At 43.6% G+C, this 21193-nt stretch overlaps 1 protein-coding gene across 2 annotated transcripts in view; it reads right to left on the bottom strand.

Moving 5' to 3' along the window:
- Nucleotides 1–10572: 10572 nt before the first annotated feature.
- NALF1 (NALCN channel auxiliary factor 1) overlaps nucleotides 10573–21193 on the bottom strand; it is a 578493-nt gene continuing 567872 nt past the window's right edge. The window contains exons 3-4 of one of the 2 annotated variants that reach the window (XM_020911363.2): nucleotides 14699–14744; nucleotides 12731–12819 (exon numbers count right to left, since the gene is read on the bottom strand). In XM_020911363.2, the coding sequence (XP_020767022.1) occupies nucleotides 14722–14744 (23 nt within the window). In that variant the 3' untranslated portion in view covers nucleotides 12731–12819; nucleotides 14699–14721. Of the gene's footprint in view, nucleotides 12820–14698; nucleotides 14745–21193 lie in introns of both variants that reach the window. The other variant, XM_020911362.2, reaches the window with a different exon arrangement.

Here is a 21193-nt window from a genome sequence, read left to right as displayed (position 1 = left end):
AACACACATCAAAGCCAAACAAAAATGACTTGGGGTGACTCACCACTTCTCTGCTTTTCTACCCCCATTAGCATGGATAGTTTTTACCATCTGAGCCCCCAGGGAAGTCCCAGCATGGAGAGCTAACAGCATTTTTATTGATGTTTCAAAGCCGCATTTATACAAAAACCCACCCAACTCATAAAACTCAGTAGTGTGCATGGTGTTCTCCTCTTTGAAAAATACCTTCTTAACTAATTTGCTTTTTTATCTTTCCAAGAGATGCCCCTTCCCTTGTGAGTAACTTGGAGCACAGTGGCCCATTTGGCTCCACGCGGTGCTTCTGCTGGCTCATCATCTCATAACGCTGCAGGACAATTGCCTCTACATTGAGAATAAAAAAGTGACTCCGCCAACATTTGCTGATAACATTCTCTCTCCTGACCACTGGGCAGCTCATCATTCTCTAGGTAGAACCGGGAACATTAAAAAAAGATGTTTGTTATTTTACATAAACTTTTTTTAAACCTAAAACTATTTTTTAATTTTATGTATTATGTTACTTAATTACTTATATTTAATTTTGGTTGCACTGGGTCTTCGTTGCTGGGTGGGCCTTTTCTAGCTGCGGGCAGTGGGGGCGACTCTCTAGTTGGGGTCCAGAGGCTTCTCATTGCAGTGACTTCTCGTTGCCGAGCGCAGACTCTGGGACACAGCGGCTGCAGTAGCGGTAGGGTGTGGGCTCCGCAGTCATGGTTCCCGGCTCTAGAACACAGGCTTCATAGCTGTGGTGCATGGGCTTTGTTGCTCTGTGGCATATGGGGTCTTCCCGGATCAAGGTTCAAACCCAGGTCTCCCTCTCTGGCAGGCAGATTCTTTATCACTGAGCCACCAGGGAAGCCCACATTTTTTTAAATTAAAAAATAAAAAGGATTATGCATCTATCTTTGGTTCTAAAAATCAAGTAAAGAAAACAGAATTAAAGGATCACTTGGGAAAATTAAATGTTTTCTTAAAACAGGCATTTAGGAAGTTATGGGAATTCTCCTGGTGGCCCCCACTGGGGTGACTTCTGGGACCCTCTCCTCTGATGACCCACGCGGTCGCTGAGCTACATGCAGAGCTGTGATGGGACATTCCGTAAGTTCGTGTGTCCTTAGCAACAGCGCCAGTGTTCTCCTTTCTAATAGTGTGCCTTCTGGAGAGCGGTCATTTTCTCTGTCAGTTTTGAGGGAATGAACCCCAATCACTACACTCCTGGGCACAAGATAATTTGGTCCTTGGCCAATAACAGACCGGGACCATAAAGTGAGGAGCACAGTTCCCAGTCCCTTTCAGCCACGTGCCTGTAGCTTTCACCACTATAAACCTGTCACTATGGGAGATCACGTCTATCACTCACCCTGACCAGCGCCTTGAACACTAGGGTGCATGCTTGCGTATTAAGTCGCTTCAGTTGTGTCCAACTCTTTACGACCCCATGGACTGCAGCCCGCCAGGCTCCTCTGTCCATGGGATTCTCCAGGGAAGAAGACTGGAGTGGGTTGCCTTGTCCTCCTCCAGGGGATCTTCCTGACCTCAGGATCGAACCGGCATCTCCTGTGTCTACATCATTGGCAGGCGGGTTCCTTACCACTAGCGCCACCTGGGAAGCCCTCAAACACTAGGGTAGTCTATTTCAACTAACGTCAACTGGTTTTCCTAGGAATTCCATAGCCTCGCATTATGATCACATTTAAACAGTATTGAACCCAAATTCTCATTCTAGGAGACTTGACAACTACTAAGCTGTGGGTAGAACACTATAAATAAATTCATTAATCTTGAGCATCAAAAGGTAAGAACTGAAAAATGGGAGCTCCTTTTATGAGATGATTTTACTGCATTTCTCCTGTATTCCTAACACCTAAAAGTGCAATTTCCTTTTTTTTCTTTTTGTCATTTAAGGCTAAAATTGAGTTTTATGTTTCATCAATCCAGGTACCTTCCCAGGTTGAGAGCGGAACTAGATGAAATGTCCTGTAAGGAGAAGAAGGGCTTGGTGTTAGAAAAATCACACTTGTGAGTTTGAGGGGTGGGATGGTAGGGGAGGGAGGGGTATATCTATACAGACAGCTGAAACCAATACAACATTGTAAAGCAACTATCCTCCAATTAAAAATAAGCAAATAATACTTTAAAAATGTAAAGAAAAGAAATAAAGCCTCATATTGTTAAAAAAAAAAAAAAAAAACAACAGTGATGGGAGCTTCCTAGGTGGCTCAGTGGTAAAGAATCTACCTGCAATGCCAGAGACCTGGGTCTGATCCCTGGGTCGGGAAGATCCCTGGAGGAGGGCATGGCAGCCCACTTGAGTATTCTTGCCTAGAGAATCCCTTGGACAGAAGAGCCTGGCAGGTTGCAGTCCATGGGGTTGCAGAGTCAGATAAGACTTAGGGACTAAACAGCAATAAAAAAAAAACAAAGAAACACAGCTGAACCCAAGCACAAGGCTTGACTATTTGTGTGACCTCAATCCACTTCCACGCTCTCTCTGAGACTTGAACCACCTCCAAAATTTTAGGTTAAGAAGGATCTCTTAATAGGGTTTGTTGTGAGAACCAGAAATGAATTATGAAAAGTGGCTGACGGGTACTGTCTCCCTTTAAGCCTTCCTTGTCCTGCTGGGACAAGTGACTCATCTCCCCCAGGGGTCTTCTTTGCCAAAGCTTTAATCATCGTCATGTTTAGAAGGTAGACATGGCTTTCCCACACTGTCCACTTCACCTGGATTGATATGGCTGGGGGTTTACCAGAAGGACAAGAAAAAGTCCTGGGTCTTGGAATGAACCACAGCTGAAGTGTCCACTGGGTGTGGAAGGGAGCAAAGAGTAAATTTGTGTAGAAATTGTGCGTCTGCTTTTTGGAGTGAACGTCACCCTAACCTGGAGCACACTGCTGGGGAGTGGTCCCTCCAGGACACCTGCTCACGTGTCCAGTCGCACACAGGTTGGCCGTGGTCCTGAGTCTATTCTTCTTCTTGGCTTCTTTATTTGATGAATAGTCACTCTGGAAAATTGAGATTCCTTTCTGATTGTTCTTTTCCTTTTGCCTTTCACTTGTCTTTGTCAGTCATGCTCAGAAAAATGATCAAGCCCCGTTCATTCTACATCGTAGTATTTCTCCAGCTCACCCCTCTTCTCTGCCTCCTTTGCTGTTGACTTGTTCAGATTCTCATCACATCTCGTCAACATTACAGTCCCTTCCTGCCTTCCTGCCCTCGGTCTGCACTCTCTACTGCCTCCAAGTGAAAACGTTTTCATGCATAAATTTCCTTGTGCTTCTGCTTAGTCTCTAGGTCATGCCCAACCCTTTGTAACCTAGTCGTTCAGTCGTGTCTGACTCATGGACTGTAGCCTGCCAGACTCCTCTGTCCGTGGGATATTTCAAGCTAGAATACTAGAGTGGGTTGCCATGTCCTTTTCCAGGGAATCTTCCTGATCCAGGGATCACACTCCTGTCTCTTGTGTCTCCTGTGACTTCACCCACTGGGTCACTGAGGATGCCCATAAAGCTCATTCTGCAGTATTATTTTTTAAAACATTTCCTCACGGCTTTTTCTTACATTGGGGGGTCAGATCCAGACTTCCAGGCTGGGTTACGAGACCCACCTCTTGTCTCTCCATCCGTGAGGCTCACCTGTATTTCTCTGTGACCTGCAGGAAGCTTCCTTCAGCTCCCATGCCTTTGCACGAGACCACAATTTCCGTCAGTGCTCTGACTGTTTGACTCCTACTTGATCATTTCTTGTTTGGTATTCATTTATTTGGCTGTGTTGGGTCTTAGTAGTGGCACACGGAGTCTTCGTTTCCTCATACGAGATCTTTCATGGAGGTGCACAGACTCTAGTTGCGGTTGGAGGACTTAGTTGCTTCGGGGCTTGTGGGATCTTAGTTCCCTGACCAGGGATCGAACCCACATCCCCTGCATTGAAAGGCAGACATTCTTAACCAATGGACCACCAGGGAAGTCCTTGAATTGATTACTAAGATGTGACTTTATCTGTGGAACTTTCATTTCCACCAGCCAGAGTGAACTGTTCCATGGTCTGGTTTGCAAGCTCAGGACTTACCTCTGCCTTATAATTGTACATACTTCTCCCGCTCTGAGCTAGGAACTCCTGGAAAACCAGAAATACTTCTTTCATTGTCTGTTTCCCCAAAGAGTAGCTTAGTTCCAGTGACAGGGAGGATTCTGTTTTTCTTTTTCCAATAAATGAAAGAAAGTCATAAATGTAGGCAGTTTATGTCTGTTTCACATAAGCAGAATGAATGAAAATGTAAAATGTGCATGAGTGTGTGTTAAGTCACTAAGTTGTGTCCGACTGTTTGTGACCCATGGACTGTAACCCGCCAGGCTTCCCTGTCCTTCGCTATCTCCTGGAGTTTGCTCAAATATGCATACTCTTCTCAAAATAATAATAATAAAGCATTAGGTATTGATTTGAATCTTCAGGTTCTTTTTCTTTTTCTGAAAACTTCCATACAACATAAAAGAAGAAGAGAAATGTATGTAATGCTAATTTGACTACCATAAGAGATGGTTTTATTATCCAGAAATTTTGTTGGCGTTCATCCTGTGATTTAAAACCCAAACACCATCCCTGCTCCCCCACACCTTGCTCTGATTTGAGCTCGACTGCAGAACAGGACAGGGCCTCAGTCCCCTCCAGTGGGAGAGCGTCAGTGATCAGGGTGCACGTCGGGGGAGACCTGGGCGGGCGCCTTCAGGACGATAAGCGATGAGCCTCCCAGAGACTCTGTGACCAGGACACAAACAACCCTGCACCCAAGCCTCTGTGCTTTCCCTCCAGTGTCACAAAAAGTAAAATTTCACTTTCCACTCACCTTGGAGAAGAGCTTGAGGGAGGAAGAGAAGAGTAATTGATGGGTCAAGTTTGCAGCCAAAAAGGAAGACAGCAGGCATTGATCTGTTTCCAGGAATGAAATCACCTGCTGATTGGATGCATTAAATACATATTTTGCAGGATTTAGCTGTTATTTGTCACTGCGTGTGTGCGCGTGCTAAGTTACTACAGTTGTGTCTGACTCTGCAGTCCTATGGACTGTAGTCCAGGCTCTTCTGTCTATGAGATTCTCCAGGCAAGAATACTGGAGTGGGCTGCCATTTCCTCCTCCAGGGGATCTTCCCAACTCAGGATCAAACCCTTGACTCTTGTGTCTTCTGTATTGGCAGGCGGATTCTTTACTATCAGAGACAGCTGGGAAGCCCCCATTACAATGTATGTAAATCTTCTAACCCCAAAAAAGTCAAAGTCATTGTTTGCAATGTATTTTGAGAGTATTATTATATTAGTAGTTTTCACATTCTCTGAAAGTTTCCCTAAGTCATTTTGAAAAGAATATTTCTTTGTGAGTCATTGCAATAAATTAGTGCATTCAAGTTTTCACTAGAAATTTAAAGGGTCTTAGTTGCTCTAATAATGCAATATTTAATATATCTTACATTTTTAATATTGTTTGTTCTGATGAGATGATTTGTTTCCCTTTTCAATTCCGAGAGTCACAGGACAGGCTACATGATTTAACAACAAAAACCCTGACATGGGTATAGCTCATTTTAAAATCTAAAAGTTGAGAGAGCAAGAGAGCAAAAGACAGACAGAAAAAGAGAGGGACAGAGAGAGAAGCAGAGACGGCAGGGGTTGGGGGGTGTGGAGAAAGAGTGAGGACGGGACAGACATGAGGAGGGAGAAGGAAAAGGAGGAGGAACTCAGAGTAAATGCAGGTAATTAAACCTGCTTGTAACAACCTGAAGATTTTGTCTGGTACGTACTGAGCCTAACAGATGAGTAGGGAGGTTTTAATTTCAAGAGTTTTAGTGAACATGGGTATGACTCTGCAAAAATCCATATGAAATGTGAAGAGAACTAGGAAGCTAAAAAAAGAGTTTCTGAAAACCCACAGGAATTAAATAAAAATATATATTGTCTTAAAGGGAAAGGGGAAAATCAAAAACTGCCAAATTTGAGACTCTAATTATGGTAAAAAAAAAAATACCTGAGAAGTTTTTATGCATGTTTTATATATTCATTCATCAAGATGTGTATTTTGCATATCCAAAGTCTGATTTCATTGCATCACATCTCAGGAAAAGAAAGCTGCATTAAATCAAAGCACTGGCTCATCTTGACTTCTGCTTAAGTTTCACCAGGAATTTCACCAAAACTGAGTCACTATTTAAAGACTTAGAAAAGAGTTTTGTTCCTTTCAGTTTTCCCTTGCTGATAACGCTTGCACACCCTGTTTAGATTAAGGAGAAGGAAAAAAATAGATGGTATTATTTCTAGCGTTTAAAAGCAGTGACATCTTTGGCAGGGGCTTAGCAATAGCCGTAGTTAGATCACTAGGTCATCACAGGGCTTATCCGGGGCCATCACGATGGTGGACGTTAAGCCAAGAGGGCGCTGGGCCAATCTCAGCCCCCGGGACTGCCTTCAGTCCACGGCGGTGGGCCGCTGGCCTTCTGGACAGATTGATAACAACAGCAGAAAGTTTCTCCCTAACGGTGTTGCTCCATTTTTTTCATGCCATATACAGATATAGCCAAGAATAAAATAGAAAAATGATACACAGAGAAAAAGTCATTACGCTTAGTACTGAAAACTTGAAAGGTACCTAGACTATTTTCTGAGACTCAGTCAACAAGATGATCAAACCTAATATGCATATTTTCAAAAAGAAGTTTAGCCAGTGCTATTTTGAGCGGGGTTAACCGCGACAGCAATATGGTGGAAGTGAAAGAGCTAATTAACTTAAAAAGAATAATCTATCAGCAAGAGAAACAAGGCACGAACAAACCTTAGCAATGTCCTTTAGATCTTTTCAGTGTTTTTAATATTTAATATTTTAAGGAGTTAAGTTTGACATTAAGAAGTGAAGCATTTCTCTAGCTGCTAGCATACCACGTGGAGGCGCTGTGAAACGTGTGTGTTTTCACGTCTGTTAGAACTGAGTGCCACTCCTACCTAGGCTCTATGCTTCTGTTTACTTAGAAATTGTATGTGAGAGAATTTAGAATAAGAATTTAAAAATGATATATGTGTTTGCATAGTTATCCCTGTTTTAATATATCACACATCATTAACAGAACTGAAAAAGTGGAAATATTAAGTTTCGGTGCAAATATTAAAAAGCCTATTATTGATCTGGAAACTAAAGGAAGAAAAGATAAGGAGAAAAAGTAGAAGAGCAATCAAGCCTCCCCCGCTTCCTCCACCACACGGCTTGCAGGATTGGAACCAGCACCAGGGAGTGAAAGTGCTGAATCCTAACCACCAGGCCACCAGACACCCCACTCTCACTATAAAAAGCTGCCATAGATCTATACCCCTTTCTCCTTAAACACACATGCGTGCGCAGAGTCAGGTACCCACCTGCAGTTCTAGTGAAAAGATGCGCTTTTCATTTTTTGCAGGCTGTATACTTCCTGCAGCAGCAACACTGTAAATTAGGGTACCACCAGGAGAGGACTAAAACAATGCCCGAGACTGGTCAGTATTTTAATGTTGTCCAGATGCCAAATGTCATTTGCCAATTCAGCTTTGGCATATGGATCTGACACCCACTACATCTTGTTCTTTTTCCCTGATAAAAGGGAGGGTTTTTTTCGTTCATACAACATCCATTTTTACTTTCCTGCCTGCCTGCCTGTTATTTTCCTTGCCGCCTTCTTTTACTTTAATGACTATGTTCGTGTGTGCTCAGTCACTTCACTCACGTCCGACTCTTTGCGACCACACGGACTGGAGCCTGCCGGGCTCCTCTGTCCATGGGATTCTCCAGGCAAGAGTCCTGGAGTGGGTTGCCAAGCCCTCCTCCAGGGGATCTTCCCGACCCAGGGATCGAGCCCTCCTGCTTTTCGGGGATTGTCTCCTGCTTTGCAAGCAGATTATTTACCACAGAGCCAGCGGGGAGGCCCTTTCAATGACCACAGGCTCTAATAATTGATGGTACCAGTTCACTGATAAGGAACTAGATTCCTTTTTTCTAGTAATGCTGTCATTTAAAAGAACAACTGTGGCTTACTGTTTGCAGGATAGGAGAACAATATTATCTTTTTAATGAAAGAAAAGCCCACATAATGTATCACCAAACGTCAACGCAACAGAAATAATATAGAGCTCCACTTGTATGTTATCTGACATTTGGTTTTGCAGTATCAACATATTCTTCAAACTGGGATTCCTCTACTGTAGGGGAAAAAAGACAATAATAAATATGGAGAAGTCTGTTTCAATACATTTGTGGAAAAATTGTTATTTTCTTGATTTTCAACTTGTTCTCAGAAATAATTGTTTAAAAAGCTGGCTTAAGCTTCTACCTTCAGAAAACTAAGGTCATGACATCTGGTCCCATCACTTCATGGCAAATAGATGTGGGAAAAGTGGAAACAGTGATAGATTTTATTTTCTTGGGCTCCAAAATCACTACAGATGGTGACTGCAGCCATAAATTACAAGATGCTTGCTCCTTGGAAGAAAAGCTTTGACAAACCTAGACAGCATGTTAAAAAGCAGAGACATCTGTGTCGACAGAGGTCAATATAGTCAAAGCTGTGGTTTTTCCAGCAGTCATGTACAGATATAGTCAGAGCTGTGGTTTTTCCAGCAGTCATGTACAGATGTGAGAGTTGGACCATAAAGAAGACTGAGCACCAAATAATTGATGCTTTCAAACTGTGGTGTTGGACAAGACTCTTGAGAGTCCCTTGGACTGCCAGGAGATCAAAACCAATCAATAATAAAGGAAATCAACCCTAAATATTCATTGGAAGGACTGAAGCTGAAGCTCCAATAACTTTGGCCACCTGATTCAAAGAGCTGACTTGGAATTGACTGGAAAAGACCTCAATGCTGGGAAAGATTGAAGGCCAGAGGAGAAGGGGGTGACAGAGGATGAGATGTTTGAATGACATCATCTACACAATGGACATGAGTTTGAACAAACTCCAGGAGATGGTGAAGGACAGGGAAGCCTGGCGCGCTGCAGTCCATGAGATCACAAACAGTTGGACACAACTTAATGACTGAACAACAACAACAGTATTGTAACACATTATCTACCATTCAGTGGACACTCAGCATGAGGAAAAGAGAATAAGATGATGATAAAGGTGTAGGGTCTGAATTTTTTCTGTGCAGAACATCAAGCATGTTATCGAGTAGGAGAACCACTGCTAATGATCCTTGGATGTAGCGAGATCTGCATTCTCAAAGAGTTTATGTGCTCAGTCGTATCTGACTCTTTGCAAAACCATGGACTGCAGTCCGCCCATGGGCTGCAGTCCGCCGGGCTCCTCTGTCTACGGCATTCTCAATGACTGTTCCTTAATTTTGTCAACAAGTCAGGGTCTACTTGAATCCATTAGGTGATCACAGGAAAAGCTGCTTTAGCTCACCGAGTCAGTGGAAAGGCCACAGGGAAGTGATTACACATTTACCATCACGAACACTGGGTACAGAGAGCCCTCTCACCGTGGAGTACACGGCAAGCAAAGACTGAACCAGAATTACAGACCATTCCAGTGAAGGCTCACTAGACTTTCCCCTCCCGGCCCCGCCCTCCCCTTGTCACCTAGAGGAGAAGTGCATACTCAGACACTGCGTTCTTTCTCCCAGCGTCTGAACTTGCCTTTCGTAGGACTTACCTCTCACGGAGAGTAGAGGTGGTTTCGGTTTCCCTCTTTGCGCCGCCACTTATCCAAACCAAAGCTAAAACAGGGGCAACTGAAACCTTCCAGTCCCCTTCTATTGGACGAGAACCTCAATTACGCGCACAAAGACATTAGTACGAACAGAAAATGAAACCCTGTTGTCAAGGGATGCTGTGTGTCAGCGTTTGGCACAGGGTCTAGAAGCGTTAAGTTCTTGGCATCCCAGGAAGAGTGGGTGCAGCTTGCATCTGGGTTGTTGCGTCATCTTCCTGAAAGAGTGGAAACGCCTCTGGCAAGAACAGAAGAGGCCGGAGGAACACTGAAGGAAGGGACAGCAGCAGGGCGGTATTTGCTGGGCAGAGGGAGAAGAAGGTCAGGACACACTTTGCTCTGGTCATTTATCTTAAAGTCATGAAGAGGTCAGTGGGAAAGGAGTTCAGCTGCTAGGTTCCTCCTCCGGAGTCCTCATCCATCCCTCCCCCTCCGGTAGTCACGGCTCCCTACCCCTTCTCATCGCGCCCTCAGCTCCGCTGAAGCCTGTAATCCACCACTAGCGAGGTGTTACCAAAACTCTCTTCTCAAAGTGTCACGAAATGCAACGCAGTTACTGTGGCCCCCAGCCACTCCCCACCCACTGTCCCCAGAAATAGCACCATCGTTTCCATATGCTACAAATACTGCGCCTGTGTGTGTGCACATGTGAATGTGTGTTTGCATTTGCATAAAAAACAATTTTCAAAAAAGGAACGAAAACTGGAGAATTTTGCATTTTGGGGTTTTTTTTTTTTTTTTTTTTTGTATTTGCGCAGACTGCTTTAGGATTTCCAGTCTCAACAAAACACTATTAAAACAAAGAATCTAATAAAATATTTGTGCATGTACTGCTAAACAATTCTAGCAATTTTATTAAGCAATACCTTTATTATTTTGAATATTCTTAACAGACTGGAACAAAACAGGTTTTTGTTTTTTTTATTCAAAACAAAATATGCATACTGTAACGCGTGTCGCAGAGTTAGGTATGATGCAGAGATTAAAGTTTTGTTTCAACAAAAACAAATGTCTGGGGGAATTTGATAGCTAGAAAGTTAAGAACTAAATTTTGTTCGCTAAGAGGACCTGTTCCACGGTTTACCTTCATCTCCCAGCTGTACCGCAGTCATCCCTGAATCGCAGTTCCCGAGTGTAGTTAGAGAATAGTTAAGGAATGTGTAGTGGTTATTTTTTAAAATTATTTGTTTTGTTTGTTTTAAAAACAGCCCTTATTAACTCTTCCTTTCACTGATTCTACTGTAAACTCATAAAAGCCTTGTTTGTTTTTAAGAAAGCAAATTCATAGACACTCAGCGGGTGAAATGTTCCCACAGAAAGGAAAAATACAGACAGAGCGATCCGAGTTCTCCTCTCGTCTTCAGCTGGCTAGAGCAGGCGAGGGTGACAACGATTCTGCACTTGCATGAAAACGGCTACCCTATTTTTTGAAAAGAAGGTCTTTTCCATAATGCTGAATTGCATACACTTTATACCTGGAGGAATTAAAAACCCTGTGTGGGGCAATACCAGGGTGAAACGGTCTAGATTCTGTATGCAGCAGGTGTCTACGCACGTCTGACACCTCCCCCGCAACAGAAATGGAGGAAAGAGAAGTCCAGATTTGAGTCCTCGGAATCCTGTCCTCCTGACCGTGGGCGGCACGTGCTCGAGTATTCCCACAACAGAACTGAAATGCTAATGAAAGCCCATCTGCCTGCGGGCTTTGGGGGGCAGGGGGTGTCCCCACCTCCTCACATCCCCTACCCTCGGCAGCTGCCTCCAGCCACCTGACCAGCGAGGAAGGTCCGGGGCCTTTGGGATGAACCCAACGGAGTTCAAGGTAATTTTCTTTGCTTTTTTATTTTCAACATAAAGATGTGTTAACTGTCTGATGCCACCTGTTAAGGAGAGCACTTGTTTGTTCAGCTAGAAGGGGGCCCCCCTTTCCGCAACAGCGGCTCAGTGGCCCCGCGGAGCAGGCGCTGCGCCCACCGCGGCAGCGACAGGACTGAAGCAAGCGGGTGGCGTCTGCTGGAGGGAGTCCCCCGGCGGGCGGGCTGGGGCCGGGGTGGGGTGGGGGGCGTGGGTTCCTTAGGCAGGAGGGAGAGTTAGGGAGCTTTTTATTTTTTTCTTTTCTTTTTTTTTTTTTTTTGTCTTTTTTTTGTCTTTTTATGATTTTTTTGTGTGTTTGTGTGTGTGTTGTAGTTTTTTTGTTTTTTTTTGTTTTGTTTTGTTTTGTTTTTGCTATACCGCAAGATCATAGCTGTCATTCCGCTAATAGAAACAGACAGGACAGGAAACAGAACTATCTGATGAACACACACAGTGACTAGAAATATATATATATATAGAGAGAGAGAGACAGTGAAAAGACTTAGTTTACCTCTGAGAAACCATCCCCCCAAATAAAGCCTGTATTAACAAGTGCAAAAACAAAACACAGATAAACTCAAGTCCAAAGGAAAGCAAAGAAAACCTCCAAACATTAAAACACAGTGTATAAAATGGTGTGAGAAATCGAAGTCACTTTCCAGCTTTTTAGTCCGTAAAAAGCTGTGTGTGTGTGGTGTGTGTGTGTGTGTGTGTGTGTGTGTGTGTGTGTGTGTGTGTATGTCTCCTGGTTTGGATTCAGGCCATCCAGGCCCTGCGCCAAGGATGCGCGCGCAGGTCCAGTACCCAGGCGGGGATGCGCGCACGCAGGTCCGGTACCCAGGCGGGGATGCGCGTGTGCAGGTCCGGTACCCAGGCGGGGATGCGCGGCCGGGCGGCTGGGGTGGCGAGGATGCTCCAGGGTGCGGAGTCCCTACTCCTCGCTGGCCGAGCGTTCGTCCAGTGCGTGGACGCCCCCGACGCCCAGGGCCGTGGCGTTGTGCGCCGCCGAGGCCGTGAGGACCGTGTGGAGAAGCATCAGCACGAGGACGCACAGTCTAAGTCTGCTGGGGCCCAGCCTGGGCGCCGACGAGGCCGAGAGCGACGTCCGGGGGCAGGCGCCGCCTCTGTCCACCGCCCCCTTGGAGGGGCTCTTGGGTTTCACTTCTCTCCTGACGTCACAGCATTCTGGTTCATCATTGGTTAGAAAGGTTTCGTAGAGCCCTGGGTGGGGGATGAAGAAAGCGCAGGGTTAGCCGGAGGGAAGGTGGACAGGAGGGCGCTCAGAGCGGAGGGCAGCGGATGACCTACTGCCTGACCCACCGCATCGTCATAGCGAGCGTTGAGGAAAGTCACGGCACTACAGTCTGGGTCACTGGCCCACCGTGCTCTCAAACCAGCACTTTCAGGCTCCTCGCTGTTCTTTTTTGGACTCTTGGTGGTCACCCCCTGAAAGTTCTGGCTTGTGATGGGTATTCGGGGATGAAAGATTTCATTACGTCCAAATCAGAATCCCACGTTCTGGATCCATGTGGTGACACCAAAGACATTCAGCCACCTTTTTTTTTTTTTCAATAGGACTGTGATTAATTAACACAATGCATAAAGTGACACCACCTAGTTATACTTTAGCATATTTAGGATATTTCATTTAGGAAACAACCACCCAATTGTAATACCAGAGCTACAGGGACCATGTCAATAATCACTTCCTTTCCGGAACCTCACCATGGTTCACATCTCCCTTTCTTGGTGAATCGGCTTAACCATCTACACACCAAGTGGGTGACCCTTTTCCAAATACGTCTCTTATTCTTCCATTTGCTATTATCCTATTGATGACTGCTTAAACTGAAGCCTTTATTGTCTTCCGCCTGGACCTCTGCCCCATGCTTCTCCCTTTCCAATCCTCCAGCATTGCTTTTCAGTAATTGTGGATGTAACTCATCTCTCACTCTCTTATTTTCTCTCCTTTTTTTCCTTCCTTAGTCACAGAATCTCAATCTCTCTTCTCTTTCCCTTTCTTCCTCTAAAATTACACACTGCTCTTACTTTTAAATTGACAAATGGATATTTTGGAAACTTTTGAGGGGTGAAAAAAATAAAACAACTGGCTATCTATAACCTTTCCAATCTCTTTTCTTGTTACATCATATATAACATTTTTATGAGGTTACATAAACCATTTTGTATCTCTTTTTTTTTTTACTTGACTGAAACATTTTCTCATGAGAGCATGGTGTTTCTACACAAATTTTATTGTTACTCTCAAGCTTGAAAAACTTGATGAAAGAGCAGCTGTAAGGATTAAATATGATTATGTATGTAAAGTGCTTGACTCAGGACATAGCATAACTTGAAATTATTTATTTCAAGCTACTCTGAATTGTAATCATTATTGTTAATAATGTGTCAGGCTTCCCCTGTGGCTCAGATAGTAAAGAATCCACCTGCAAAAGCAGGAGATTCGGGTTCCATCCCTGGGTCAGGAAGGTCCCCTTGGTGAAGGGAATGGCTGCGTGCTCCAGTGTTCTTGCCTGGAGAATCCCATGGACAGAGGAGCCTGGTGGGCTACAGTCCATGGGGTCGAAAAGAGTTGGACACGACTGAGGGACTAGCATACACAATAATGTCTCATTGACTCTACTTAACTCATGAAATCTAGTCTCCTATCTTCTCTTTCAGACTCACTGCTCAGGGCTCCAGACATCCTGAACTACTGGCAGTTCTCAGAACATGTGACACTTTCACCCAAATCTGTACCACACAGCCCAAGCTTGCTTTCTGGAATTTTCTCCATCAATTCATAACTTTAATTTCTACTTCAATAGAGCAATTATATTTTTTCTCTTAATCACAGTTGCTCATTTGCATGTCAATTTCCTTACTTATATGTCACTGTACAAGCAAAAACTATATAGTATCAACCTCACATTCCCAATATGTTGCAGAATGTCTGAATAAAATAGATACTTAATGAGATTTGTTACATGAATAAACTCAATATATATTTACTCAGTAAGAGTCTATTAAATAATATATTATACAATGCAATCTTCATTTCTTAAAAAAATGACCAAGGTATCCTTATAATGATGCTTACAATAGTCATTTCTTCTTAGGCATTCAAAGGTAAACTTCACCTTCGCCTAGGTAGAATATGGAAAAAAAACTGAATTAATGAGGTCTGTCTGTCCGACATTTTTATTGTATGATATTTTCTTTTTTCAAATAAGATACCTCATTGGTAGACTAGTCATTTATTGAAGCATATGTTTTTCAAAATTATATTATTCAAAGAAGAGAGTTTGTAGTTAAGAGTATAACAATAGAAATCTAAAGGGCATTTAGATCAACATTTTGGAATGTTAACAGTCAGAATACTGAATATGTTTAACAATGTCATCCAAATAACAAGTTCTTCCCAAGTTGCTCAGAACCAGCTTGCTGATTATACCTGAAGTCATTTCAGAAAAAAATAAGGTAATTCATTCAGGTCAATACATGTACTCTTCTTGACTAAAAAATTAATACTCTTTCCCTTTTCCATTTGTTAAGATCAGAGTTACGCATTCATATTAGTCATCAAATACTTCTACAAGATACTTTATTAAAAAATTCATCCACTCTCCCATCTCAAATTCTTCCTCCTCAGAGGCAAATATTGCCCTTCTTTTCTTTCTTTCTATACTAGCTCCATTTCTGGAAATAACCTGCCTTACACTTTTATTGATTTTTCATTTTTTTTTATCACTATCTATAGATCTCCCCCTCCCCAGGACACGTGAGGATAAAACATTCATTATGATCCTTCTCCAGGCAAAAGTAACCCACATTCGTCTATGGTGTAGCAAGTTTAATAGACATGTTCCTTAATTAGGATGCTGCAAAAAAAAGTCTCAACTCAGATGTGTTCTGTTCTTATTCCAGCTTTTCCTAGAGATAACGATTATCTTAGAGTTTTCTACGTACTTACTAATTCAACATCCAGTACTTTGCCAAGTCTTCCTATCAGCTTTATTTTCCTAAACTATCTCCTGCAGTCTTTAACCATCTGGGCTGGCTGCTTTTATGCCTAATGCACAGATTCCAGCCTGAAAACTCCAATGAACTACCCTCTTGGCAGTGCTGGCAGCCCCTCTCCTTTCTTTTTCCATATTCCTCTTAGCTCATTTTGGTGGACCAGGCATCTAGTATTTTCATAAGAACAAATTCTGGAGTAAATTTCTGAGAAGCTGTATGCCTAAAATGCTTATCTCACATTTAATTGATCATTTGGCTGATCGTAGAATTCCAGTCTAGAAATTCTTATCCTTCAGATTTATTTCATCATTCCTCCCATAATTTTTCCCCAGTGGCTCAGAGGTAAAGAATCCGCCTGCCAATGCAGGAAATACAGGGGACTCAGGTTTGATCCCTGGGTCAGGAAGATCCCCTGGAGGAGGAAATGGCAACCCACTGTAGTATTCTTGCCTGGAGAATCCCATGGACAGAGGAGCCTGGCAGGCCACAGTCCATGAGGCTGCAGAGAGCTGGATATGACTGAGCGACTAACTAACACCACATAATAATCTTATTGAAGTAGCCTCCTTTTAAAAGTGATGACACTGATTTCCAAGAGCTCTTTTATATACACTCTGAATGTTTTCCGAGGTGGCTGTTCTCCCGTCACAGTTGCCGTGTATGCTTGTATCGCTGAGGTTCTCACTTTTTTTTGCAAAAGAGCAAAGCGCTTTTGCTTTGTTGTGGTTCATTTCCTCCCAGTGTGTGTTCTGTTTTCTCCAGGTTGCTTTCTCTTCTTTGTTTGCCTCTTGTTTTTCTTTTTAACGTGGGAAGCCCTGCTCATGTCTGTCACCCGGTCCAATAGTTTTTTCCAACCCTTTCCAAAAAATAGGGTTCCCCTCCCACAAGGGAGCATGCCAGCATTTTTCTCTGCCGAGGGAGCATGGGTCGTAGAGATGCAGTGTCTCATAAACACACTTCCGCCTGGTCCCCTTGCGTTGTCCCCTCCTCCGAAGTGTTCCACGGTGTCCATTCGTGTGTCTGGCTGCAGTCTTGTTGAGAAATACAGTTGACTCCTTGCTTCCTGTCTGCTGCTTTAGCGTTCGTTTCCCCAGGCATTGGCAAATCCTTTCACAGGCACCAACATTCTTTCTGGCTTCTATGAGGGCTTGGTGGTGGTCGCCTCATCCAGCCTTCCGTCCTTCTGGATTTATCCCTGGTAACAGTGTCTTTCTCGCGGGTCTGCCTGGAAAGCTCTGCTGCGCTCTTCCCTCCATCCGTCTGCTCTGTCCCCGTGTCTGGTCACCCCTCCAGCCAGGACTGCTGCCTGCAGCTGGATCCAGCCTGTCTCGGGGTCTCCCCAGAAACTCCCCGAGGCTGAGCAGAGGCCCTGGGCAGCCGCCTCCAACAATCAGGGCCCCTGTGAAAGCCAGACCAGCCTCGGATTTTTTTCCCCTCTGCTGAATCCTTGTTCCCTTCCTCCTTCACAGGTGTGGTTCCGAGTTCCTCCTGCCAGACCATCTGGACCCAGACACCTCCTGGGAAAGCCAACTTAGAGCAACTAACTCTTCCTCCTCATTCAAAGGAGCCATAAGGACATATTACCAAATGAAAAGAAAGAATTTTTCAAATAATAATCTCATTGCACAAATACATAAGGGGATGAACAAAGGACAAACATCAATTTTCAGTTAATGAAATGTTGTTCTGATACATTTTGCTACAAACTGTTCTCTCTGCAATCTCTAATGAACCATTATCTATCTGACACTGAATTATAATAACTATATTCTTGATCTCTTTATGTTTTTCTCTGTACTGTACTGTATGTTGAAGAGTTTCACAATGATTTGAAAGGACAGTTCATTCACTTACACTTCCTGTCAGACCTGTAGTGCCTGTTCTTGCCTTTATCATCATATAACAACATTTGCAAACATTTAAAAGTGTTTCTTCACCATTTCCTTTGTTGTCTCTCATTTACTATGTGACTTTAAGTGCATATCTTCTAATTTGTTAAATATGTGCAATTATTAATCCTATTAGAACTTACCAAAATTTGGACAGGTTTGTCTAATTATCAGGATCACTGATGAGGAAGTTTCCAAAATTTTATTTCTTTCAATTTCTAATCCCTCATTATTTTTGAGGCTATAATCAGACGTTTGAAACTTACTTATTATCAAATTACTAACATTTTGTATCTTCCCCTCAATGATTATTAATAATATTTGCATATTGTTTTAAATGTACCTTACTCAAGGATTATTCAATGGCATTTAATAAAAACTTACTAAGAGCTAATTTAGGCAACAAAACCAAACCAAACCGAGAACAGTTAATGGAAGGAATATGACAAAAATTCAAGGCTCTTCTAAAGTCAAAACTATGGTTTTTCTAGTAGTCATGTATGAATGGGATGTGAGAGTTGGACCATAAAGAAGGCTGAGCACTGAAGAATTGATGCTTTTGAACTGTGGTTCTGGAGAAGACTCTTGAGAATCCCTTGGACAGGAAGGAGATCAAACCAGTCAGTTTTAAAGAAATCCAACACTGAATAGTCACCGGAAGGACTGATGCTGAAACTCCAATACTTTGGCCACCTGATGTGGAGAGCCAACTCATTGGAAAAGATCCTGATGCTGTGAAAGTTTGAGAGCAGGAGGAGAAGTGGGTGACAGAGGATGAGATGGTTAGATAACATCACTGACTCAATGGACATGAGTTTGGGCAAACTCCAGGAGATGGTGAAGGACAGGGAAGCCTGGCCTGCTGCAGTCAGCCCATGGGGTCACAAAGCCCATGGGACATGACTGGGCTAATGAACAACAGCTTTTCTTCACTTCATCTTGTCTCTGTCCCTTTCTGTCTAAGCTGGCCATGTTTTTGCTAATATAAAATTCTCACTGACTTTGTGAGTCTCGAGGGTTTACCCCATTAGACAAGAAGCTCCCCCACAAATCCTTCCTAGATGGTCCTTCCTATACTTCTGGGGGCTCCTCAAAGGGCTGAGGGGAATCTATCATCACACCTAATCACTTCAAAAGCCTTTTGTGTAACTTAATGCTCTCACCTTCCGAACTTTCTGAGGTCGTAGAATGGTTGTACAGAGACATCCTCAGAATTCTTGTTCTGTTTTCTCTAGGGCATGATTTCCCAAGAGCAATTTTTTTTTTGTCTTTTGCCATCTCAGTAGACTGAGATTTTCCCAAATCATCAAATCCTGGTTTCTCATTGTTTAGTAATTATTCTCTCAGTGTATGTCTCTCCGTTTGCATTTTATTATAAGTAGCTAGAAAAAACCAGGTCACACCTTAAGCATTTGCTTGGAAATCTCAGCTATGGCGCCAACATCATCACTTAGCATCTCTGTTTTCCAGATAACTGCAGATACAATTTTGCTATCCTTTCTTTCTTTTAAAATCTGTTGATATACTTCTGGCTGTGTTGGGTCTTAGTTTCTGCATGTGGTTTCACTAGTCTCGGCTCATAGGTGTAGTTGCTCTGCGGCATGTGGGATCTCATTTCCTGACCAGGGATTGAACCTGTATCCTCTGCCTTGGAAGGCTGATTTTTAATCACTGGACAACCAGGGAAGTCCCCGCTGCTAAGCTTTCTGATACGGCTGAAGATGTTTCCAATTTCCATGAACACATTCCTCACTCCCTTCTGAGCCCTGCCCAGCAGGTTTGAATGACCATATTCCTACTAACATCCTTTTGAAGGCAATCTGGGCTTTTTCTATCATGCTTCTCAGAATTGTTCCAACTTACTCCGCTGTCTGGTTCCAAATGCATTTCTGCATTTCTAGTTAATCCTAAAGGAAATCAATCCTGAATATTCAGTGGAAGGACTGATGCTGAAGCTGAAGCTCCAATACTTTGGCCACATGATGTGAAGAATCAACTCATTAGAAAAGACCCTGATGCTGGGAAAGATTGAGGACAGGAGGAGAAGGGGGCAACAGAGGATGAGATGGTTGGAAGGCATCACTGACTCAATGGACATGAGTTTGAGCAAACTCCAGGAGACAACGAAGGACAGGGAAGCCTGGCATGCTACAGTCCAAGGGCTCACAGAGAGTCAGACACAGCTTAGCAACTAAACAATGACAGCAAAGGCATTTGTTTCAGCTGCACTCCACTTCTATGTGCCAGAGTCCCTATTCATTTTCTGTTTATCACTGCTGTAGAAAGCTGTCACAGACATCAAAGTGGCTTAAAATGGCATCCGGATATAGCCTCACAGCTCAATAGTTTGGAGCCACATGAGTCAAAACCAGCCCAGGCTCCAACCTATTGAGCTGTGAGTTTATATCTGGATGCCATTTTAACCCAGGATGATGTCAGTGACAGTATCTTATGAGGCTGACATCAAGGCATTGGCCATGATTCTCCAAACTGGGTCAGGAGGCTGGCAGAATTCAGTTTCAAGTGGCTGTAACACTGAGCTTTCTGCTACCTTGCTGGTTGCTGCCTGGAGACTCTTGAGCATCCAGAGACCTGCCAGGTCCCTGGCTCATGGCCCCTTTCTCCGTCTTGAAATCTAACCACAGTGGGTTCAGTCCTTCCCATGTTGTCCATTTCTATGATCTCTCCTTCAGCTTCATCTTTCTGGATAACCCTTCTGTATCCTGTGATTATGTTGGGTGAGCCTGAATAACCCAGGACAATCTTGCTATTTTAAGGTCAGCTGATTAGCCACCTTAATTCCACGTGAAAAGACCTTTTTGCCATGTAATGTGCCATATTCATGGGCTTATCAGGAGAGACCACAGGGGCTAAAATCTTGGCTACAACATAGACGTTAATAGCCTTCTCATTTCACTGAGGATTGGGATACCTTGATGACATCTCTTTGGATATTTCATATATTTGTTGTTTTCTTTTTTTGTGAATTGGAATTTGATGCATCCCTTTTAATTTATTTTTTTGGTAAATTAATTTATTTAATTGGAGGCTATTTACTTTACAATATTGTAGTGGTTTTGCCATACATTGACATGAATCAGCCATGGATGTACATGTGTTCCCCATCCTGAACCCCCCTCCCACCTCCCTCCCCATCCCATCCCTCTGGGTCATCCCAGTGCACCAGTCCTGAGCACCGTGTCTCATGCATCGAACCTGGACTGGTTGTTTTATAAAATTTCAAGAAGCTTTATCTCCACGTGGCTTCTTCGCAGCTTCTCCTGCTGGGGCTCTTGCAACCTGGTTTTCTTCCACACTGGAGAAATTCCTTCTAGCATGGCTTTGATTATAAATTCCTTTCCCCGCGTCCACCTCCATACCTTTTGTATTGTTTTATTTTGCTTTATCCACGAGGTGGACTCTGGTCCTTCTTTATAATGCTTCTTCCTCTTGCCACGTCTCTCCTGGAGGCAGGATTGTCCTCAGGATGAGTGAGCGGAGACGAAATGGGCAAACGTCAGCTCCCTTCCTGACACCCCCAAAAGTCCTCAGTAGGAAGGCTTCCCCGCACCCGCCCAGGAAGCTCATTCAGTGTCTAGAGAGCGGATCCTGGCTTTCATGGGCAGACGTCCCGCTGCACAGGCAGGACTGGGGAGACTGTTGGCTCAGGCGTCAGCTCAGTGCCT

The sequence above is a fragment of the Odocoileus virginianus genome, chromosome 8 (genome assembly GCF_023699985.2).
Source record: "Odocoileus virginianus isolate 20LAN1187 ecotype Illinois chromosome 8, Ovbor_1.2, whole genome shotgun sequence".
NCBI classification, from domain to species: Eukaryota; Metazoa; Chordata; class Mammalia; order Artiodactyla; family Cervidae; genus Odocoileus; species Odocoileus virginianus.
The sequence above is the reverse complement of the archived record's forward strand: the minus strand, read 5'-3'. Positions and strand labels throughout refer to the sequence as shown.